Here is a 24324-nt window from a genome sequence, read left to right as displayed (position 1 = left end):
GCATTAGAGTTTCATTGTAGTACACACTGTTTTATAGCATCAAGACCACAACAATCACGACTAGACTACGTCATCTTCAAAACATGGACATTGAGTTGGGAGGACAAACCAGCTCCTCAAGCGCGGTAAGCAATCCACCATATTTTCCACATTCAATATGGCGGGGCAATATGGGCGTGGTTGCGTCTATTGGCGACGCTACTCTGTAAATTGAGCACATGCGCAGGGTTTCGCCCCTTTCGAACCTATGGCGACGGACGACGAGGTAAGGCGTAGAGCAATTTACTCGTCGTAAGTGCATTTTTATCACGCTACCTGTCGATTTTTAGGAACCAATTGAGCCAAAGACGCCAACAATTGTGTTACATAAATGCCAGGTTGAACACATCGTTTGGGCTGCTTTTCCCCACTGGCTGCGTGCTCCATGTGACTAGTTATCTTAGCATTAGCTTCACGATGACGCTTAGCATTTGACTTTAAAAGTATATTGTCCGTTTCCTCTCCATTATTGAGTCGTGTAGAAAGACTTAATCTAATTAAACAAAGCTGAGACATCAACGGACAGTTTGCTGAGTAACGGCTCACTCCAAAATGACATCCAGAGGCACGATTTCGTTTCTGATGTGTTTTATGTAATGATAGTTTCACTTCTAGTACTAAACACCCGTTTCCAATTTGTAATTGTTCTGTTTTCACAAAAAAAATCATGTATACAAACATTGTTAAGCCAACTTTTTCCTAGTTGTTAACGTCAGTCTGTATATTTAATCACCTTGACTGGAAAAGGGAAAGTAGCATGGAGCACTCACTAACTTATTTTCATTCATTCTTTATCTCGATCGTTTATTAAATTTCTTGTAAGATTTCTCTTGGCTGTAATAATTGTTTGGCAACTCCCAAATAACTTGATTAAATCAAGTTTTCCCTCTTTAGCATCAGGATGCAGCTCTTCGTGTGTGCGTCACAGGAGAGAAGACTGGGCCAGATTAAGGTAAAACAACTTCCAAAAAACACCTAAGCCTACCTATTGAATCTCCAGTCTCTATATATGATAAGTGTTGCTGTTTTTTTGTTTTCCCTGTTTAGCATCAACTTGCAGGCCAGAACACTCACCCTTGAGTTTACAGGAAAGACTGGGCCAGATCAAGGTAAAAGTAGTTCCCCAAAAACACCTAAGCCTATCTCTATAGATGATAACTTATGCTTTTTTTTTTGCACGCATCAAGATTTTCCTCAAGTTGCGGTGTCTCTAATCTCTGCACTTTGGAGAATGCTGGCAGGTGAATATATATTTTTTATTGTAAAATATCAGCGCTGTGATATCTGATCTATTTTATGAATTGTTTCACTGAGTTGTTACTTCTCCCCCTCTTGTATAGGCTAAGTCCAGTTCTCTGGCTCATTCTGGCAAAGTGAGGCATCAGACTTTTAAGGTAAGGATAATTGATGTTAACATCTAATATTGGGGCAGGATTTGATTCCAAGTCTTTCTTCTCTTGTAAGAAAAGACTCCCAAATCCTGCCCAACATTTTAAAAAGACTTGACAAAAACTCCTTACGAGTCAAGTCTTTTTTTTTTTTAAATTAAAAAAACACTTAGGCAAAATTTAACAAGTGTTTTTTCTCAACTTTGTTTGCAGGTCTCCAGAAAAAAGACTAATACTTCCTTGTGTTCCAGTTAATAAAAACTTAACTTGTCATGATACTTGCATTCTTTTACAAGGAAAATGAATAAGTTTTTTTTTTTTTTTTAAATACTTGTGTAAAATATTGTCTTTTTTGGGGGGGCTAAGTTTTTTTTTTTTTCCATACTTCAATGTGATGCCAACTCCTTAAGTGTGTTCCAGTTAATAAAAACTTTTAACTTGTCATGTTACTTGCATTCTTTTACAAGGAAAATGAAGACATGTATACAATTCAAGAAAGTTTATTTTTCAAAATGGCTTCTGAGCGATGTGTCCATCCATTGGTGGAATTCTGGGGGAAAAAAGCCAGGAATTAGTAAAGTCAAAAAAATAAGTATTTTCTATCAAATACATACTTACCACAAAGGCCTGTCCCATGCCATCTCTCCACTCAGTCAGCAGGCTCTCATCCCACTTTTAAAGACAATCAACATTAAAACCACAGGAGGGAAAAATAAATGGAAATTAGACATACCTCTCTGATGACTTTGAAGCACAAAGGCTTGGTTTGCTTTTTGACCACTGCAGAGACAGACTCAAAAATAAGAGTCTCTATAAAAGGGGTCCTCAAGGACCCCTATCCAGTCTGTTTTACCTGTCTTCCAACCCACCAAAATCAAATAATCATTTGATTCAGATGTGGTGGGAGATATGGGAAAACATACTGGACAGGGGCCCCCGACAACCAGAGTTGGAGATCCCCACTCTAGAACGACACGTACCAGTGAGGGGATGTTGGTGTCAGACTGCCATTCACCGTGTCACCCTTTCTTTAGCGTTGATTTGGTAAACTTGGGTGGACCCTGAAGAGACGCAAGAAACAAGAGTAGATTAAATACACGACATGAAAACAAGAAATAAAATAACCTGAAACACTTGGGTCTTACCTCATCCACAACTTCTGCCTTGATTTTCTCGTCAATTTTTTTCAGCTGTCACCTCCTCCACCATCTGTGTGGCTTTAAACATCTACAAAACAGTGTGATTATATAATTGGTTATTTAACCATTTTGATGCACAAATGACCCATGTTATTTCATCCTGGAAGTGTTTCAGTCAATCATTTTAAATCCATTAATTCAAAAAATAAATAAATGCCAAAGTCATCATTGCTTCCATTTTTGTCTACACTGAGGTAAAAATGGTTATTTTACCATGTTTAAACTTGAGTCAAAAAAGACCCCTGGGCTATTGTTGAATGAATGTCTCACTCAGGCTTTGTCAAAACCACATTTAAAACTAAAAATAAATAGGTCGAAGCCCAGGGTAAAGGTATATTCATTCCACAAGTGTACCAATTATTCTTTACATCACTGATGGCACTTGTGTGTGAGTTAACCACACGGGTATCTTGCTATTAAAAATCAACACCAAACCAGTTAGTGTGCTTTCATTCGAAATTTAAATACATCATAATAAGTTTTAAAAAAGCTAATTGAGCAAAGCCGTGAATACCGAACGCTGATGTCTCATGATTAAACAGACGGACAAAATAGAAACTAGTATGTATTTCAAAAATGACTCACTTTCCTGACAAACAGCTCGTGATGGCGTCGACAAGTCGCTCCATTTTGGCCACATTCTTGATGTTTCCCAGCAATCTGTGCTCGTTGAGGAACTGAAACACACAATGGAATGATTTCTTATTAAACATAAAGAGCTATAGATAACGCAATGTAGCCAATTTGTTTGCAAACCTTTTTCAGTCTCCAACACGAGGGGCTACAGCACGCCAACGAGGCATGCTCCCGTCAAAAAGCACTCTGAAATGAGAACTGGGGCTTCGAAATCCCCAAATGACAACATAGCGAATGCACTGCATTGTCTCGTAAGAAGTTTATCGGATATTACTTCGGTAAATCGTCATTCCTGAGCTGCTCTGCAGTGCACTGGCGTACTGGCTCCAGGCTCATCCGCCATTTTTCAAAATGGCCGCGGCTATTTAAACTCTGACATTGGCCACGCCCATTAAAAAATAGACACAAAAAATACATTGTTTGCATAATGACGTGTATAAGGCTAATACACGTTATTCTGAAAACAATTTAGTATTTTTGTGCATTTACATGTACGCCTTCAGTATTGCTACGTCTGAATCAATCCAACCCTCAATAACTATTTTATGGCTATAAAACCTTTACTGCGGTTACAGCTGTGACACTTAAAAAAGCATCAATAGTAACCTCATACAATTGAAATATTATTCAGGAATACGTATATCTACATGTGCAGCTCGCTACAGATAGCGTTTGGTAGCTCTAGCTCATGTGTGTCAAAGTGGCGGCCCGGGGGCCAAATCTGGCCCGCCACATCATTTTGTGTGGCCCAGGAAAGAAAATCATGAGTGCCAACTTTCTATTTTAGGATCAAATTAAAATGAAGATTATAGATGTATATTATATTTCCTGACTTTCCCCCTTTTAAATCAATCATTGCAATTTTTTCATCCATGTTTTTCTTTGTGTTTTTAGTTCAAAAATCATTTTGTAAAATCTAAAAATATATAAAAATATTTTCTATTTTCCACTTTTAATGATTAAAAGAGCAGCCCGGTGGAGCGAGTGGTTAGTGCATTTGCCTCACAGCTCTGGGGGTTCTGGGTTCAAATCCAGGTCTCGTCCACCTGTGTGGAGTTTGCATGTTCTACCTGGGCCTGTGTGGGTTTCCTCTGGGTACACCGGTTCCCTCCCACATTCAAAAAACATGCATGGTAGGCTGATTGGACCGTCCAAATTGCCCCTATATGGGTGTGAGTGTGCATGGTGGTCCGTATCCTTTTGCCCTGCGATCGGCTGGCCACCAATTCAGGGTGTCCCCCGCCTCTGGCCTGGAAACAGCTGGGATTGGCTCCAGCACCCCCCATGACCCTAATGAGGATAAAGCAGTTCAGAAAATGAGATGAGACATCTGGAAGCAGAAAAACCCAGGCAAAAGCAATGAAAGGAAGCTGACAGAAAATTTGGAATGATTTGATAAGTATTCATGGACAAAATATAATTAACATCAGTCTGTGATTTTTACACCAGCAGAGACGGCCCACCACTGTAGAAAATACCCATTTGCGATGACTTTACATATTTACACAATAGTACACAACCGATTTACAAGTTCATGTAATTTCTTTCCAAACCCCTCATTTGCATTAAAAGTGCCTTTAGCTTTTAACAAAAAAGGATTTTCCCCTTTCTACATATTGTCGCGGCATCGCACACATCACCTCCATGGTCAAAACTACTGAAGCACATGCACTTAAAAAAATATTAACTTAAATGAAGAGATTTCTTCCTCATATAAGACAGTATAGGAATACTTTACTACTTCGCGGTTCACATTTCGCAGTTTTTTGGGGGGCTGGAGAACTGCAGGTAAGCAGCTATGGGAGAACTTATTGATGAGGTAACCATGGTGACAGTCTCCACACAAGTTGTTTACATGCCTCAGTCAATGCTTCTGATATAAATGAGCAACTGTTCTTTTAACAGATTATTTTAGTTCCGTCTGGTCACACTACTTCGGTCACTAGGCTTTCTCTGTTTTTTGTTTTTTGTGGATGATGCCATGCATCATGTGTCCCCTCTGCTATTTATGGTCACGGATTGCAAAGTTTGACTCGGGCAAAAGTGCCCTATTTCCCCCGAATGCACGATTGTCGGCATCAAACGTTGGTCTCCAGGTCCTTCAGTCGGTCCATCCTCTGCACATTCCGCTCGATGGTGGCCTGACATGTGATAGGCTCGGCGCACTCTGCTAGGAACCAGCCGCGCTCTCCGTCACGTAGACGCTCGCCCTCGTACCAACCTGGCAGAGGTAGTGGGTATCCAAGCATTAAATGTGTACGTTTAATTTCCTGAGATTAAAAATGGACCACTACTAATACTTACCATCTTCTACTGTCTGAGATACGAGCACCACATCAGCCACCTGCAGCGACAGCTCATCCGGCTGTTTTGCGGTGTAGGTTCGGGTCACTTCCACCTGCGTTGCGTCTAAAAAAACAATAAGAAAACATCTTTTAGGCATTTGCAGTTGCCCTTATTCATTTACTTGTTAGCCACAGGGGGGCGTGAATGTCTTACTGGTCCTGTCCTGATTCTTGTCTTTGTTGACATTGTGGCCTAAGGCGCTAATCCAGCGAGCACGCTCATTCCTAAAATCAAAAAAGAAGAAATAAATATGATTCTTTTGTGAAAATAAATTACCACTTTGACAATAAAAAGAAATTAATACATTTTAATTGAATAAAACAAATGCATTTTGGTTATATGTTAAAAAACAAATGCATACATAAGACGTGCATGCTTTAATTGAAATTGCTTGAATATTAGGGATTTGATTTTATTAAGGAATACATTTGATCTGTAAAGAAGTTAAAACAAGAAAATGTGATTTGAAAATATATAACATGTCTTTTTTTCCCACTAAGATATTTATATGTGCAAACTGGAGCGGTGAGCTCAGTCTTTAGAAACTGGGAACGAGCGTGATAATGGCATTTATAAAGATAACTATAAATGATTATGTCAATGTTAATTGGGCCTATTAAAGAATAATATAATTCCATGTTTAAATGGTCTATTAATGTTTGACTAGCTAGTCACAAATCGCTTGGAATTGTTTCTTATTAAACAAGGCTTATTATTGTAGTTGACGGTGTGTCATTCTTTTCGCTGTTTTAAAAAAATACTATTGTGAATCGAGGCTGCTGTTAATACTACAAACAGACAATCACAATTCTAAACATTCCTCACAATCTCAATCAAAGTTGGGCATTATGTTTTCATAAAAGCACATTTTACTTCATTTTAATGAGTTTAACTGGGCCTGATCAAGAATCCATTGAATTTGTGTGGTGCCTCAGCAGGTTCGCAAAAGACAGAGGTTGTGTTGTCAGGCAGACGAATTGAGCTCAAGCAGCACAAAGGTTAAGTCTCAGGAGACCACCGAAAGACTTTAGCATGTGTCTTTCTTTCACTGTTGTGTGATCCATGGAAAGAAAACACACACACACAGAAGGTGGGCGGAACCACGTGGGTCAATATCCATGTCACTTGAGCTCTCGTTTTACCTGTTCCCACATCCCACTCATTATATTATGGAGCGAGGAGATTTAAAAGAATAATTGAGCATAAGTGTTTTCTGGGCTGGACTGCAAGAAGTAAAGGTTGTGCTGTTTGTCCCAACATGTACAACTGCTATGTGAGTGAGTCAGCTTGGATTATTGGTCACTGATTGTACACTTTACCCTTTGATCCTTTCTCAGTCGTGTGTGAAATGGTGGCTTAGGTTGCAGCCTACCTCAATAGTCCTGGGATCACTATAAAACAATACAGGCCTTTTATGGACCACATTTAGAATGGAATGTGTTTTGGTTCAGACCAAAATGGGACACTTTTTGTATCTTTTTGAGTGTTATCTCTCGAGACTTTTCTTTGCCTCACCTCCTGATAGACATACTATCGTTTATGCTCCTGTGGGATTCTTCTCGTATGTGATTCACAACTATTAACACATGGGCTAACTTTGCAACATCACTTTACTCCTACAAATTCTTATCATAGGATGAAGGCCTATTAACCCTCAGCCTCAAGTGCAACCATAGAAAGAGGAGGCTCTAGAAATATCATAAATTGTGTCAAAATGACATGAATAAAATTGGCGTGATGTCATAGGGAAAGACATCTGCGAATCAGTGTATAGTAATACCTCGTTTATCGCGGTTCAAAAGTTCCAAGAACTGCCACAATAGGTGAATAACTGCAATGCAAGGACAGTGTTTTTATGTTGTCTATTTAATATTATTTGGACTTTTAAATACCTCTAGGTTCATTAAATCTACGTATGGATAAAGTGCTTTAATGGTTATCTGTGGAATGTACATACCAAGGGAGTCTGTTGAAAATGTTTGTATGTTAGACAGGTGTTGGGCTGGTCAATAGCAAAAAAGCGAGAGAATGTGAATCATCATAAATCCATTATCAGGGTATCATCTACACCGCTGTCAATGTACAATGTGGAGCCTCTTTCCCGACTAGATAAACAACTGTGACAGTTTTCTTCAATCCTTCCTTCCTCCCCCATCTCTGTTTCTCATTATCAATGTGTTTGCCCCAAACTCAGAGCAATTCCACGAGCTAAAGAGCGGGTCAAATGCATTTTCCTACGCTTGACAAAAACAAGACATGTCTCTCAGCATGAATGGAAACACCTATATTGGAATTTTCCAGCAGTGAAGCATCTTCCTAGTCTTTATACTATGCTTTCATAAAAAAACAGAGGTCCAATAGAAATCAAAATCCACAACGGCCATGGACCTCCGTGTTGTTAAAGCCAAACTACGATAATAGACTTAAGAAAAAAGTATATTGCACATTTACATAACTTTATTGCATAACCATCCCTGCTATATCGGAATTGAACGTTTGACAATCAACTGTGTGCGACAGTGTCTCTGTTCCAGCCTGGAGACTATGAGTTATTCACTAACCACAGAATGGGGGGCACGCTAACGTACGCCCGACGCGGAAACAAAAGAGCACAGAACCTAGAAAACAATGGCAAATGCAACCCCCCCCCCCCAGATTTCTACTCAATTTGGTGACCCAAGCTATTAAGGTAGCAATTATTTCTTTGTGCCATGGATAGTTTTTTTTCCACCTTATTTCGAAAGATAAACTTATTTGAAGCGATAATTATGAGTGAAAATGTATTTGAAAAATTCTCTCTTCTTGGCCTAGTACGCCATACCCATGTTAGAGAGTAAGACCACTGCAAGTCACCAAGCTTATGGAGTCATGGAAATTGATCAAAAGAGTAAATCCAGCAGCAAAAAGCTCACTTTCACAGTGAAAAAGAGACACACCTTTACTTAGAATGTGTAAAATGTCGCTTTGGCCTGCATGCCCCGTCGGGGGGGTGATGCGATGTATCCATCACGGCAGAATGCCAAATTACGAGTCCGAAATTATCACTTATTTGGGTCTTTTGCCAGGAAAACGCACCTTATGGAGAAGCACTACCAATTTCGTCAAACAGAGTTTCTGGGTATGATGACAATTAGGCTTTTTGTCAAGTCAATGATGATGACAAAGCCTATATCCGATTATTATTATTATACAAGTGTGGAGATGTTGTATAAGAAGGTGTAGCAAATATTTAGCCTTTATAATAATATTGAGTCTGTTGACCATTTAACATTATGTCTATTATTGTTATGACGTTAATGAGTGTCAAATCCCCAAAAATAGCATGCACCATCAGACCTCATCAGCTGATAGCTTTTATTGTGTTAATATGAAGCATGATAAATATCCAATTTAATTAGAATGACTAATAGTGCACTGTATCACGTGAGGTTTAGTCACTAATTTGACAAGAATAGGCATTGGAACTGCAAGCTAGTTTATTTTCTGACCAAATACAAAAGGTGGCATAAACACTGGGTGGGTGATAAAGACATGTTAGGGGACTGAACCAACCAACGTGTGTGTACGTGCACGTGTGTGAATGAGGAAGCCGGTCGTGGGAAATAGCCCATTTAACAATGGGATGCTGCTATGCAACCCCTGTAAGAATGGACATTTGCCAGAGTACTACAGTGCAGACACTCAGTAACATCCCAGCCAAGGCCCCCTAACTCGAAGCTATCAAAGGATGAGGGGGTTTTCAATCACACCGCTCTGTCCACTCTTTATCGGGGAGGGGGTTCAGCTTTTATACTTGGAATATTGATTGCAACAAGAGATTTACCTCCCAAGCAAAGTATTTTGTCATTCCATTTGACATGTTTTTGGTGCCAGCTTTCAGGTTGTTAGTTAGGTTAAAAAAATGAGTCGAAACATTTTCTTCTAATCTCGAGATCCAATGAATTCAAGTAGTTCAAATGGATTAAATGTTAATCGCTGTCAATGGCAATGGAACGGGATAATTCATGGCAGTCCTCGTAGAACTGAGTCTTACAACACTTATGAGGAATGGAGTGCGTCTGTTCATTCTCAAACCCAGGCTGGAACAAATAAACCCTGCACAGAGCCAAATATATGACAGATCGCCTTTGTTTATGCCTATGTTACATAATCCGTCTAAACAAACCCCCTTCACTCTATTTACTGTACAGAAGGGAGATGAAACTGGTAGTTCAGGCAAACAGTTGCCAAACAGATAAAACTGTAATCCAAGGAAAAGTACTTCATAGAAAGACGTATGCAGTAATGTAATAATTTAAGAATAAGTTTTATCCAATTTAAACCACTTAGTGGAAAGGCTGTCAACAAAACAATTCACTGGGGGGGGGGCAGCTGGTTCGTCTCACAGTGAGGACTGAGACACAATAACTATGCAGACTAATAAACTTTATTTCCGAGGTCCCATTAACGGGAGGCAGTAAAAGGTGAATGTCATGCTGTGACAATGGAGATGTAACAAAATATCCTTGTGAAACTAAAATGGGCCAAAAGACTTGGGGGGGTGAAAATTCGGTTTGTTGTATTAGTTACTGAAAAAATACGTTTTCAGACTGATTGTACTCACAGTAGCTCCGTCCCCAAGATCATGGGCACCTTTTCGCCAGAGTGATTGCTCAGGAAACGTAATCGGAAGAGGTGGTTGGCGCCGATCTGCCGTGAGCTTAGCATGCCGGCAGTGCCGCGAACAGGCGACAGGTTGACCTCCTCGGGTTGGCAGGAGCCCACCCAGATTTCATCCCTTAGGGCGTAGTCGATGACAGTGTAGCTCTCCTCGCTGGGGATTGGACAAATATTCATTATCAGCGCAGCCTTCCACACCGTTGTTTCCGTTCATCCATTTTTTTCTCACTTATCTGAGATCACGGGCGATGGGGAAACTTCCAATTTTTGAATCGTGACTTGGAATTACGCAGCTATTATTACTGTCAAAAATAACAGTCTGAAAATGGATTGTCGGTTGTTTCGTCTTCAAACAATAGCAGCTCAACTTCCAACATTCCCTCATTCTGTTGTGTAAAATTCACTAAAGCACAATCGTCCCATTTCTGCTAACCCCAAAAGCAGAACATTTCCTTGTCCACTTTTTTCGTACCAATGCTCAGAATAGCAACACAGAAAGAAAAAGTTGAAAATTCCAGATGATTTTATTTCACCCCCTTTTACCAAAACATTAAATCGAGAGCTCAGGTTTCTTTAAAAGCCCTCGGATGCGTAAAACCCAGGACTTAATAATGGTTACCAAAAAAAAAGCTTATAAATCAAAAGCTAAATTATATGCCATACTTTACTGCAGTTAAAATAAAAACGGAACCTGTTTTTTTTAGCCCATATTTCTCTCGAGTACCTGTAAGCTATTGTCAGTGAACGCACCCGCTTGGTACAAAACATCTGGAGCCAATTGTGCAATCTTACATACGATGCATGTTTACGTAGTACGCTCAGAACAGGAGCTTAAGGCGAGCCCATGTGGCTTTTATCAACTCGAGACTTGAACGGCGGCTGAGCTGGAAGCAGCGTCACGTCACGTGAGCCAGTTAATCCATTAGGGAGCACGCATAGGTCGCCCCAAAACAAATAGAAGGGTGTCTAAATGCTTCTGTTTTAGAACGCTTAACTTAAAAGCGCCAACAGTCAGACTTTGGAGAAGGGTCACGACCGGTCAGGGAATCTAGCCACAGACCAAGTTGTATTATTACTAAATGATAATTTATTTATTTTTGTCACTGATTAAATGTTTATTTCTGTCTTTAATGAATCACTTAGAAGCAGTGTTTACTATACAGTATGGATAAAGGAGGAAACATTCCAATATTAAAAAGGGGAAAAATATATAAACAAACAAATAATTAAATAGTAACAATCTTCATCTGGCTTGACATTCACCTCAACTAATATTCTTTTGTTTGTAACACAATTCGTACAATACTTGTTCATAGCCTTGAACAGCGAACATGTCCATGCTGGTCCACTACTTAAGTATTATGTGACGTAAACAACAAGGCGTAAAGAAATATTTCCGCTATGTGTTGCTCATGCCTAAATACTCATACACACAACTGAAGTATTTCTTTCTCGTCACCGTTTTTATGACCAATCACCCTACTGGTAAAAAAAATTGGAATGCCGGAGGGGATTAGAACACGATCAGAACCTGCGTGGTCTTGTGGTGAGTGGGTGGATAAAAATGGCTTGAAAATGTTTAAGTGGCCTAATCTTACACAATAGAACAAGTCATGGTAAACATATTTCCTTTCAGAATCCCTTTTCACCTGGATTTTAAAACCAATTATCCCATTAGCATTTATTTTAAAAGTAACAAATTGTCATTATCAGTAGTTAGCCGTTTTTTTTTTAAATTGCATTTTGGGGGCTGGAGATGAGAGAATACAGCTGCTGTAGATTTTTGGGCGTTATGTAAGTGTTCCCTCTTAGTCCAGCAACTCAATGGTTTCCTGCTGCAGGACAGCCAAATTTGACACGGGGTCTGCGTTCCACTAGATATTTTAGGAATCTGTTCACTTTGAACACATTTTCAAAGAGAACAGTCCCTTGGGTGTTAATCAGTTCTGAGATTCAACAATCACCCTCAACAAGTGGAAGATATTGATTTAAAATCACCTTCCTAAAAATAAGCCCTGTTCACTTTGCCTTTATCCGACCCAAGGCTATGCTGATATGAAAAGCGGTGGATAAATAAGGGTCAAGTAAACATGTTTTCCCTTCAAAAAGCTATGATATCATAGTTGTTTGAAACCCTTGGGCAACCTGGCTCTGTTTTTGATTTTGCTCGAGTGAACATGGCCAAGTAGCGTGACACTACAGAGCAAACCAATATTATAACAGCTTCTCTCGTTCACACACCCATTTCCCTTAAGCCGCCTCCATCCAAACACGAAGTGGACTGCGCACGCTAAAGCCGTCTGGTCCTCCAGTTTTTATTCCCAGAAAAAATATCATTTGGAATGTTTTTCCCCCCACCCTTCTCTATGATTCTTAGGAATTCTGAGTGCACTTGTTGGAGGACAATCGATTGCAGAGGGCAAACATTTAAAAGTAGTTTTAAGGTGTTTTTTTGGGAACGAAATCCAAGTTTCCATAAAGTCTTCAGCCTTGTAGTCATCATTTTGATGAGTCGAAAACAGACACTGAAGATAAAATTAATTTGCTGATAAAGCAAGAGGTGCTGCGGCTTTGGACACCTGCTGTTTAAAGTAAAACTGAATCATGGCTGCTTTTGTTAGGTTTGTGTGATTTTGGAGTTTTGTGTTGATTTAGTCTTGGCTTTTCGCCTGTTGTCGCCTCGTGTGTCACCCACCTGTTCTCAAAGTCTGTGTATTTAAGTCGACCTTTGTTTGTTTATTTTTTGTTGTGTCAATGTCACGTCAGTGTTAGGTGTGCGTCCAATCCTGGCCCTTGTATTTTTAATACTCCAGCTTTTGGTTCATCATTTTTGCATTCCCTTTTCTCAATGTGTCGCATAAGTTGAGTTATCCGCTGTCCGCTTACCTTTTCTTCCGGGTGACGATGAGGACGTCGTTGAAGAGGAAGAAGTAGACCTGATGTCGCGACGTTCGCTTTAAGAAGAGGCCGTTGTCCTCTACAAAGGCCGTCAGCTCGCCTCTTTTTACCATCCATCGGGATGACGAAACCAGCGGGAAAGGCTGAGGAAAACACAGCACGTCCACTTAGTAAAAACCTTCTCCAAACCTCTATTATATCGAAAATTATGTCATACCTTGATCTTAAAGTCCAGCTGAGAGTTGATGGTATACATCATCTCAGTTCTCTCCATGGTGCGAGCACCCTCATTGCATTTTCTAACCACCTGCCCATGTAGACGGATGTTGAAAATCATGTGATACGACACACAGTAAACGTTGATGTTTTTTTCTACAGTTTACTGACCTTGCTGACGGCATGTAAAGCCTTTTTACATTCCTCATACGGCGCAGAGTCTTTAGGGGTCTTCTGGCAGATTGTCTACAGGAAGCAGAGCAAACCAAAATAGGATCACTTCATCGTGCCTATAAAAGCACATAGCGCCTTATCAATGTTTGATAGCGTGTCGAAACTAGGCAGCTGTGGGAAGTAAGTGAAGTGAAACCGAACTTTCTCAGGATCCCTAGGCCTCCATGTGGACTAAACCCAAAAGACTCTTGGGAGAGACGAACAGCATATTGAAGCAGGGGGGGAGAAAGTTGAGCACGAGAAAAGAAGAAGAGAAAGAAGGAAACTAAAAAATGAACATAGTAAGACAGGGAAGAGATTAGGCCATGATGTAATGTCACCTGAAATGAAATGTTACAGTTAGTCACATGAGGCACACGCCCTGTGAGCTGTTTACGTTGTGACGGTCACCAAACAAGAGTTAGATAAGAGCAAACGTTTCGTTATTACAAAGACATACTCACGTCCATAAGCAAGGGCAACCGCGTGACCCTCTGCATCGGCAGGATGAGAAAGGAGATCATGGGGAGGTTGCGGCAGTCCGGGTGGGCCTCGATTCTGCTCAGCACCTCCTTAAAAACGGGATTCTTGGACCTGCAGCAGAATGGGAGGAAAAAAGTAGCTTTAGCAAACTGCCAAGGTCAAAGTGTGAGTACATTCTGGACGAAAGCCACATGAGATAAGATAAAACGTGTGAGCGTGCACGGTTACGCACAGGAGCCTCTGCAGGGTTCTTTGCTGGTAGACCTCATTGGAACAGTATGTCACGTAGGGATCAAAGTTCGATTCTGCGTGCTTACAAACAATGTCACTGATGCTGTCGATTACAACATTGTGCTGATGTTTCTCCTCCAGTTGCTTGAAGAACCTAAAAATGGGAAGGACACAGTCAAATAATTTCCATTGGAGGCATACTTTTATTGTTTTTGGTTCAAACCATTTGTCATTCCAAAGGTGTTTCTTCATCACACCAGATATTTATGTTGTCTTGCATCCTTAGGCAAATGAATGGTGCTAAAACTATGCATGAAATAATTCAATTCCCCCAAATGTCAAAACTAAATCCCTGCCCTGAAGCTTCAGCAGGAAAAGGAACGTAAGTCAGAGGCTTCAAGGGATGTCAGAGACTCCAAGGGAACATGCAGGACATGACAGATGCAGGAGTCAGAGAGGCAGGAAACATCCCCAACACCTTTCTCCAGGAAGATCACAAGAGAGGAACTCCACACCTCTTAAAATAGAGACACTGTCTCGCATTAAACACAACAACAGAGGCTTTTCCTCTTCCTGAAGACCGACAGATGGTCAGTTAAACAGCATGCCAGTAAAAAGGGCAGTGGCACATCATGTGAAGTTGACAAACAGGAAAGACTGGCGTCCTTGAGCGACTGGAGTCTTTTGCAAAAAATTCTCCTGCTCCCGCCGACTGCTATTCAACATGCAAACAGATGGTTTGCCTATCTATCATTTTAGTTTTCTGGTGACGACATGCCCACACAGGATCAAAGACGGGGTATCTTAAACATCTATTCTTGGTTGTAACAGGTCAAGGGGTGGGAAAACCCACTGACCTGGACCTATGTTGTCAACAACATTGTAGTTTGCATCACAAGGCATTTCCAATGGATTTGAGATGAAAGTGTAAACGCAATTTCAATATAAGATAACTGAAAATGACAACATTGGATACCGGACTGGATTTACGATCTAAAAGATGATTTAAATCAGGCTACCTGGGATATAACACTGTTGCATGCTGTTTGAATTCCCTTAATAACCAAAACAGCAGCACCTTGTGTATGTAGGTCAAAAGTTGTTCGGTTAAACCTGGCCTTTTCGATTTCGATTGTAGAGATGAAACTTTAACATGGTCACTCATCAATGTTGTGTGCAGAAATGTTTCTGCTATGCGACCTATTATTCCCGTCCAGTCCGTCTCCATTCCTTTAGTTTATCAGCTTTTCTCCCTGATAGCGCGCATCTATTTAAAACCAGTTTCACTTGATATAATATACTGGTAATGCAAATACAATAAACAAAGGCCACACCTAATATTGTATTAGTCAAATCCTGCATTCCACTACATGCACAAAAACCGTACTTTTTTTTAGGTGCTCTGCGACCATAGTGTGATGAATCTTTGTAATTGAGCTTTTTCATAACCTAAGGCAGCTATTGAAATACAATCAGGAACACACCTGCGTGGAAAACATGTGAGGCACTCCCACAATCCATCACATCACATACTGTCAACGTCGCACGAGGCCTGCAGGCGTGATGGGTTTTTAGGAGACACTTTTACACTTGGTCAAGCCTAATTTTGACTTCTTTGTCTACAATTTAAGTGTGGAGAGTTTGGTTTTGAGGAATGAAAGGTGCAAGAGGTCACCTCGAGTCCTAACAGAGGAAAGGAATTAGGAATAGGTTTTTTTTTAGGAATTAGGAATATTCCGTTTGAAAGCAAACATGTATGCACACTAATCAGACTAATATGCAATTCTAAGTCCAATAGGGCAAATACTAAAACCTAACCAATGGCTAAGTTAAGTTTAGTAACTTTTTACTTAAAATAAAAATACAAGAAAACCATTTTAAATGTTACTTGATTATTTCACAAACGACTGCTTATAACAAAATACTTTCTTAGTTTTGTGTTTGTACATAAAGCCAAAGTGACATTTCCAATGAATTCCTATGATTTGTCCTGAATTACCATGAAAAGCTGTCTCCTAAACTTCCCATAAAGAGCTTTCAGAAATTTACCAGAAATGTTCCACCCTTTTGCAATCCTCACACCCACACAGATAATTTTATGAAAGGCATTTGGGACAATGTCAGTTAAATCGTTCCAGTGTCAGAAATGGGCGTAAGATTGTAACAATATTTTTAGAACGTCAATGGGAGCACACCTTTTGGCGCCAGGAATCTGAATAGATGTGGTGATTAATGTGTACTCTTGTATCAATTCCAAGAGTAAATGGTCACATTCTTCCAGCAATTTTGGATAAAGTCTGTTTCCACCTCACCGTTTTATAGGATTGATAGAAGTCTACTATTACCAGACCAATCGTCATCTAACAGCTCATGTCTGCACTCTAAATCACACTACACTTGGAACAACTTCCAACCAAAACAACAATAAAAATACACTTTTGAATTTATATGCCTTTTAGTCACAATCTTGTCAAAGAAATCTGTTCCACGTCCAGCAGAGACCTCTTTTCAGACCAAGTGTCGAAGAGCGCAAATGTCACGGTGCTTACAAAAACATCTCACATGGCACTGAGTCCGCACTCCTAAGTGTTGAGGTGTTGTTAAGTGTGGAGTTATATGGCCCATTAGCCAAAAGCAAAACACCACAAACTTTTTTTTTTATGAGGCGCACAGGAGCAGCTAAAAACACAGCTTTTGTCTATTATATTCTAAATTTAGTCAACTCGCACAGAAAACAAGCAAAACCAGAAGCACACAAATGTTTGATTTTCTTACTTTTTGCTTGCCTCACAGACGTCAACGATGTTGGAGAAGAGGTGATGATGTTCTATCTTGGTCATGGCCTCGCTGAGCTCCGACGAGTTCTTGAACATTCGGATCAGGATCTCCAGACTGTGGAGGTACGAGTGTTCTGAGGAGATCACCTCGAAGATGGCCTGGAGAAGGTTATTACATTATTCAGTATAATAACATATATTCACATAAGAATAAATCATTTAAAAAACAAAATCGAAATTGGGAATTAATCCAAATTAGGAATCTGACATCAGATTGTGTCCCAAGAGTTCAGTCCACAATGTATCAGAATTTTAAAGGTGAACCACTGATAAAACAGCAGACTTTCTTAGTTCTACAATCGTTTGATTATATTCAATTGATTGCCATATACACATTTTTTTTTTTTTTACCTAGGTCTATAATGTCTTCTGTGTCTGTCCTGCTATTGCAACCAAGAAATTTCCCACATACGGGATGAAATAAAGTTCTAATCTAATCTAATCTATACACAATTTAGCATGAATGCAATACTAATCAATACCTCTTGTCTTTTTCGTTCTTCCTGGCTCATCTGATCAAACAGACGGTTTTTCTTGACCTTGGAGGAGAAAAATCGTTTGAGTCAGTAAAACAGCATATTCATGTCAAGAGTAACATTTTCAACTTGCATTGCAGGAGTTCTCCAATGCATTTATAGGACAAGTGTATGCCGCGATTGCTTCTGTTGTCCCAGCCCACAATGACCAGCGCACTTTACATACCACACTTAACAAAGTTGCTGTCGAAAAGAGCACAAAAAAATTCATTCATTGCCCGAGAACATCCATGGCGACGGATGACACGCTCACACGAAAGTAACAAACGGCCAGCCCTTGTCCTCATTGAGTATCGTTTGGCTTAAAGAATGAAGGGGCAATGTAAAAAGTGTTTGAATAAAATTGAAACCAAAGCGATCTTTTGGAATAGACCGAGTGTTAGCAGTGAAGTGAGACTAACTAATTCCAGCAGTGCCTTTGTGAGAAAGAACTTACACCTGAATTAAAAGCATTTGTAGCAAAAGTAAGGCCCGAGGCCAACTCCTATTTCAAATTAAACATGCAAGAAAAGATCCCTAATGGCCAAGATCCAAGACTGTTCCTCTTCCTGGAAACACACCAGGAAGAGATACTGCTTCATCTTTAGTATCTGGCTTAAAGCCCAACTGGGAACAAACAAAGCAAGTTAGCAACATGAAGCCAGCAAAAACCTCTTGAAGTTTGCCACATAATCTAAATAGCCTTATTCAAAATGTTCTGGTTCGTAACACAACAACAGATTTAAACATACATTTGTAGCAAAGTATGGCAATGAGTAGATTTTATTTTTTTAACCTATGTATGCAAAACTTCAGCATGTGTGACATCACTTTGAAATGACATTTTACTGTATATTGAATCTGTTGTAATAAGCATTGTATGTTCAAGTAAAATTATTAACTCCATGGAATTGATTGTTTCTAACCTGAGCCTTGTGTCAACTACAATTGTTTAACATGTTTATGCTTAACATTATGCGCAGTTTATCTGAAACAATGTGGTATCTGCTGGAAGCAGGCGTCACAATGGAGACAACTGGAAAGTCAAGTTCTCATATTCGATAGTTGCTGATTGCTAGGATAGAACAGCAACAAAGGAGTAAGTGCATATTTTCAGAAAATCTGAACTGATGTTGAATTTTCAAGCTTAACTCTTTTGCACTCTGGTAGTCTCCATAATGATCAACTACTACATCATCTCACAACAATATACAATGCTATTACCTCTACCATGAGGTGAAACCTACGAAAGACGGACCTTAGATACCCGGTTCTTTATGTTTTTCTATTTATTTGTCTGCATATCTAAGGGATTACTAGTTCTTCACTGACTGCTCCTCTATTTGTTGTCTGTTTATTTCACTTGACCGAGAACTGTATGCATGCCATTTCAAATCCACCCCTTCACGTTTTGTCACATACAAGTAAACAATCCAGTGAGGATGCACAGGAATAAACAAACTCACTCATCTCTCCCTAGAGTGGATTCCCTCCATTCCGATCCCTAACTGCATTATGCAACTTGGAATGATCGCACGTCCCTCCAAAAGCAAAATAGTAAACATAACTTTATAGGCGGACAAAATAAAAGCAGCTTGCCAAACACACTGGCATGAGACTGCAGCGTTCCCAAACGAAATTTGGCTGGCTGACTGCCTCCCAAATCTTGAAGAAGAGCACCTGCACTCCGGCTGAGAAGTCAGTGACACTCACCCAACTGGATATGACAGCATTCTTGAGAGCGCACACATTTCTAGTGCTGTATATTGTAATCGGCTAAAGAGACAGGATGAGACTGGAATGGGGGGAAAGAGTCTTGTCAAGACCAATTTACAGTGAGTGAATGTGGAAAAGGTCGACTTTTGGGTTAAGGGAGTGTTGCAAAAATGGCAGTTGACCTAATTGTTTTTTTTCTGTGTGGAATTTTGGTCATTTTTTTCTTTAACTAAATTATTAAGCATATGTTTCTATAGAAACTGATTCATGAAAAGGAAAGCTCTGTATGTCAAAACGTAAGGTTTGTACATTGTTGTTTTATAAGGAATTTGATTGGAATGCACAATACACGTGCCTAGTGTAATCACTTAGATGATGAAGTCTAAATTGGTTCAGGCATTGTTAAGTTTCTCGGATGCACAATTACGAAACAGTAAGCGTAAATACTATGTACTAAAATAAATACCATAGAAAATGTGTCAACAACTGTGAATTTTTTGGTTTGACTAAATCTCCAGGAACTGGGAGTATATAACATCTGTCTAACATCAACATGTGTCTGTAATATTGAGTGTCTGTAATGTCTAACCACAGTAAGTTGGCTCCAGGATGTTCTGATAGGTCTGTATTGCAGCACGATGCTATCGGCTTGAGGTTTTCTGGAATCGGCGTCCTCATCCGAATCGTTATGTAATGCCTTTTCCTGATAGTTCTGGTACAGTTCCTCCTCTGAAAGATATATATTTATATATATATATATTTTTATCAAATAGGCTTGTCTTGGACAGGGATTGAAAATGACAACAGTGGCTGGGTTAAGAGTGTAATACAATAGTGGAGGCCTCTTCTCACCTTCGCTGTCAAAGGTGTGTTGAGGGCTCAGAATGTTTTTCTTGTCAGGGACCTGAAAATAGGATATGACAGGTGAGACTGTGCAAACAGATCCAGCGTGTGTATTTGGTCAACTACTCAAATCATCATCATAGCATGCTGAGGTTTTGTCCTGATTTCGTCTTCAGGAACGTGAACTTTTTCTACCCTGATACTTGAGTAACAGACAACAGACTGCTACTGTTCCTGTCTTACATGTTGTTGACTGCCCATCATGATGATAGCGTTATCTTTATTGGACGGATCCAACATTGCTTACCTTGCTCTTTCCTGTTCCAGTAGGAGTCGTAGGGCTGTCAGGCTTCAGTGACCCCGGGCTGGTGGGCTTTAAAATGCAAGGACCTCCTGGATTGGCCGGGGGAGTTTTATTATCACCATCTAATCCCTTCATGGAAAGTGCCTGGGCCTCCAGATCGACGCCGGTGACAACAGCGCGACGATAAGATGTACTCCTCAGCCCTCTTTTAAGGGTCCCCGGGCTTTCGTTTTCGCCATCGGTCCCGTCACCGTGCCCCCCTCCCGTGGAAAAGTATGACCCTGTCTCTACCATGCTGCATGTTTTTAATGTCCGCTTGGAAACATCCAATCCGAGAAGACCTTGTGGCCCGGATATGGGGGTCTTGCTCTGCCGGCTACCTGAAGCTAAGCCCTTGGGGATGATCTGCTGGGTGCCCATCTTCAGGGCAGCGGGGCTGTTGGTGCTTAGGACAACAGAGGGCGTGGGTGACATGCACGAAGAATGGGAAGATGAAGAAGAGCTACGCCTGGCATCTTCCGAAAGAGCGGGCGAAGGAGATGAGTGTGCGAGGAGTGGCGGCGAGGAGGAGCGTGGGGTCGGGGGGTCCGAGGAGGTGAGGGAGGAAAGGGAAGGGATGCTCGATGTGGAGCTGTGGGAAGAAGGCTGTCGAGCAGGAGGATATGGGCTTGGCAGAGAAGAAAGGGAGAGTTCAACACCGTTATTGTTTGGGGAAGGTAGAACCGCTTCAGGTGAGGATAGGTTATGGTATGAAGGGCTCTTTTCCTTAGGTAAGTTCAGACTAAACACACTGGAAATGAGAGCCTGAGGGGAACGGACACATTTCTCAGGCCAAATTGTCCCTCCATTGCTGCGATTTCTTGTGTTGCTAGCTCTGTTATCCAGCGAAGGTGATCTGCTACACTCAGATTTGAATTTGGACAAGGAGAAGCGGCCATTGGAGATATGTCCGATGCTAATACTCCGAACAACTCTGGACTTTTTTGTGGGTTTGTGTAAAACGTGCTTCAACACTGCAGTGTTTTTAGCTACACCCTGAGATGAAAGTACCAGTTTTTCAGCTGGCTGGCTCAAGGTGAAATTGCACTTGTTGTCCTCTGAGGGGAAGTCCGTCATCATGACCCCGTTGGTGTGGTAGCTTCGTGGCCGGGGCATCCTCGAGTCCGACGGGCTTCTGTGGTTGTCCGTACGGCGCTTCCACAGGGGTAAGATGTTGTTGTTGGACAGGTCTACGTCGTTGCCGAGATCCATAGTCTTCTTGTGTCCTCTTCCCTATCTTTGTCACAGCTGGAAGGCCAACGTGCAAACACCGCCGCCCTGCCGAGAGCCGATCTCAACCCTGAAGGCAAACATAGAACAATAGCAGTTCAATTGGCCATGGCTGGATTCCCACAGCTTACTCATTAACAGATGAAACTAGCAACTAAAACCAATAGCATTGTGAATGCGAGCAGTGTTAAAACGCAGCGACAACTTTGGGTGAAAGTTTTCGTCGTGGCATTTCGGTGCAATTAAATTATTGAATACATAGTCGCCACTATATACACAAATATTTAACCTTATGAAATGACTGAATTGTGTGTATTGATAAACATGTTTGGCAAACAAAATAGAAAAACTTTGTTCATGTGCAAACTTTAAAGACATTGCTGGATGCGTATTAGTAGAGAAAATTAATTATGACTATTATTATCAATATTTAATTGTTAAAAGGTTGTTTGAATCTATTAATTAGCACGATTTCCCAAAGTGTACCTAAAGAGAGGATAAGCATAATTCCGTTTAACTCTAGAATGAAATACAGGAATACCAAAAGTAAATGCTTTCATTTATTAGAAAGTTTCATATTTACCTGAAGCCAAAGCGACTGTCAATTGACTTGCCAAAGTTGGATCATTTTCTCCAAATTCCTTTCCTGAATTCCGAGGATTTAATCCAACATTGTGTTGAAATCCACAGGCCAAACTGTGCATGAAAGCCGATTTGAAGAGCGAAACAACGTGGATTCGGTTTAAGCAACTCCAGCACAGTGCGCGTCAAAGTGCGTGTGATGCGAGGCGGGTTAGACCAGACTGGGGGGCGGGGGCGCATTCTGGGGCATGGGGCGGAGATCTGCGCCGAAAGGAGACACCTCACGTCCGGTTCTCATGCGGGGACCCCTAAGTAAGTGGGCAGTATCGATTTACCTACTCAATACTAGTAGTATCACGCAGATCAAAATAATTACAGACACAATGACAGGAGACTAGGTAAAATAAATAAATAACAATTTCACTGAAAATATCATATGGTAAAATTATAATTGTGAATAATTTCATTGATTTCATTTTACCCTGCTTTATTGACGGCCTGAAAATTTGCACATAGGAGCTGTTTCTTGTTATATATGTTATGATATGATATATGTTGCTGCAGTGCGACACCATGTGGCAATTAGTGGAGTTGCAGAGCCATCGTTTACGTATAGTACTAATAGTGTTTTAAATTGATTAGATTTTAAATTCATTACAATATTTCTAATTTGATGGCCTTAAATTACAATACACTTTTGGAATAAGAGAAATTGCGGTTGATATTATATAGGAAACAGCCATTGTTGTCTCTATTTTGGTCTTTTTTCTTCTTCTTCTTGTAAACTGGCTTAATCTGCTCTAACTATCAATAGATAGTGTTGAAAATGAATTTAACGCTTCTCTGGAAATGTCAATTAAAACTATAATTTGTTATTTGTAGCAATGAGTCCAAAGCCACTGTGCCATGGGAGATCATCAGGTGTTTTCCACTACACTATTCAATTTCACATAATTGTTCTATAAATGATGTATTTAATCGAATTTATTTTTCTGCACCACTTTGTAATTAAACATATAACAACAATAAACACACACATACACATACACACTTTCATTCACCCCCACAAAAATAGAAAAAATAAAAATTGAATATGGTAATGCAGGAAAATCCCATCCACCATTTTTTTTCAATCATCAGCAGCAATCAAGTTCATGTGCAGTGACCAAAACGGTGAGAAATTTGCATTTTAATTCCGATTTCAGTTTTGTTTGTCGTAATAAGTGATCCGTTTATATCTCTGACATATAGTTTGACTTGATTGATAAGTTTCAATATATCTTTAAGTGATTGTTAAAATGTTTGGTAAGCACGTTTGCACCAGCAAGGTACTAACAGTCGAAAATCGGAGGAGCCCTAATTAGTTTTTCACAAACTTCATCTATATTTTATTTGGTGATGTTCAGAGCGACAAACTAGTGTCATGTAGTAGTTTCGTTTTGTACGGAAAATGCTAAATTGTGTGGTTAAGTTAACTGGCTAACAAGCTACGTTAGAAGTCAGTGTATGTGTATAGTGTATTAAGTGGTAGACCACCTTGCGCAGTAATACAGTATAATTTCCGCCATCAAATATGATCATAGGTTTAGCGCGTCGGCCTCGCAGTTCTGGGGTCGAGGGTTCGATCCCAGGTCGGTTCTTACCGTGTGGAGTGGGGCCTTTCACCGGGTTTCCCACATCCCCAATACATGCATGGTAGGTTGGTTAAACACTCTAAATTGCCCCTCGGTACGAATGTGAGCGTGAATGGTCTCCTTGTGCCCTGCGATAGGCTGAATCAGGGTGTCCAGTAGTTACCTCGGATAGGCTCAAGCACCCCTAAGTGTAACCTTCCTGAAAGGTTTCTAATTCCCCACATTAAAACAGAAAAATGCCATAATTTATGATTCAAAAGCTTCCACCTATCCATCAATTTTCTCTACATCCTAGTCATGAGAAGATAAACTTTGC

At 40.3% G+C, this 24324-nt stretch overlaps 2 protein-coding genes and 2 long non-coding RNA genes across 11 annotated transcripts in view; 2 read left to right on the top strand and 2 right to left on the bottom strand.

Annotated features, from left to right (window-relative positions):
* The first annotated feature begins 171 nt into the window (after positions 1-171).
* On the top strand, positions 172-1479 carry LOC144083792 (uncharacterized). Its single transcript, XR_013303631.1, has 5 exons — positions 172-265; positions 934-991; positions 1087-1148; positions 1227-1280; positions 1380-1479. It is a non-coding gene; the product is annotated as an uncharacterized LOC144083792 (long non-coding RNA).
* Positions 1480-1909: 430 nt separating this feature from the next.
* On the bottom strand, positions 1910-3639 carry LOC144083218 (uncharacterized). 2 transcript variants are annotated; one of them, XR_013303499.1, is made up of 5 exons: positions 3383-3639; positions 3212-3303; positions 2573-2654; positions 2161-2488; positions 1910-2075 (listed from the first exon to the last, which is right to left on the bottom strand). It is a non-coding gene; the product is annotated as an uncharacterized LOC144083218 (long non-coding RNA). The 2 variants fall into 2 exon arrangements; XR_013303498.1 differs by lacking the exon at positions 1910-2075 and having other exon boundaries at positions 2084-2488; positions 3383-3636.
* Positions 3640-5224: 1585 nt separating this feature from the next.
* LOC144083207 (rho guanine nucleotide exchange factor 26-like) lies at positions 5225-24050 on the bottom strand. 2 transcript variants are annotated; one of them, XM_077610805.1, is made up of 15 exons: positions 24018-24050; positions 20527-21862; positions 20229-20280; positions 19966-20105; positions 17628-17684; positions 17084-17244; positions 14310-14462; positions 14059-14188; positions 13553-13627; positions 13383-13472; positions 13154-13308; positions 10212-10421; positions 5762-5832; positions 5567-5671; positions 5225-5483 (listed from the first exon to the last, which is right to left on the bottom strand). In XM_077610805.1, exons 2-15 carry the CDS (start codon positions 21772-21774, stop codon positions 5341-5343), a joined length of 2790 nt encoding a protein of 929 aa, XP_077466931.1. In that variant the 5' UTR covers positions 21775-21862; positions 24018-24050; the 3' UTR covers positions 5225-5340. The 2 variants fall into 2 exon arrangements, with proteins under 2 accessions (XP_077466931.1, XP_077466930.1); XM_077610804.1 differs by lacking the exon at positions 24018-24050 and adding an exon at positions 22376-22602.
* The window catches only part of LOC144083212 (succinate receptor 1-like), a 117889-nt gene continuing 117064 nt past the window's right edge, over positions 23500-24324 (top strand). For 5 of the 6 annotated variants that reach the window (XR_013303493.1, XR_013303492.1, XR_013303494.1 and 2 more), the window contains exon 1: positions 23942-24069. The gene's annotated coding sequence lies outside the window, so the exon portion shown is untranslated. Of the gene's footprint in view, positions 23548-23941; positions 24070-24324 lie in introns of those variants that run through there. The other variant, XR_013303497.1, reaches the window with a different exon arrangement.

This window comes from Stigmatopora argus, chromosome 10 (assembly GCF_051989625.1).
Source record: "Stigmatopora argus isolate UIUO_Sarg chromosome 10, RoL_Sarg_1.0, whole genome shotgun sequence".
NCBI classification, from domain to species: domain Eukaryota; kingdom Metazoa; phylum Chordata; class Actinopteri; order Syngnathiformes; family Syngnathidae; genus Stigmatopora; species Stigmatopora argus.
This window is presented reverse-complemented; position numbering and strand designations above follow the sequence as displayed.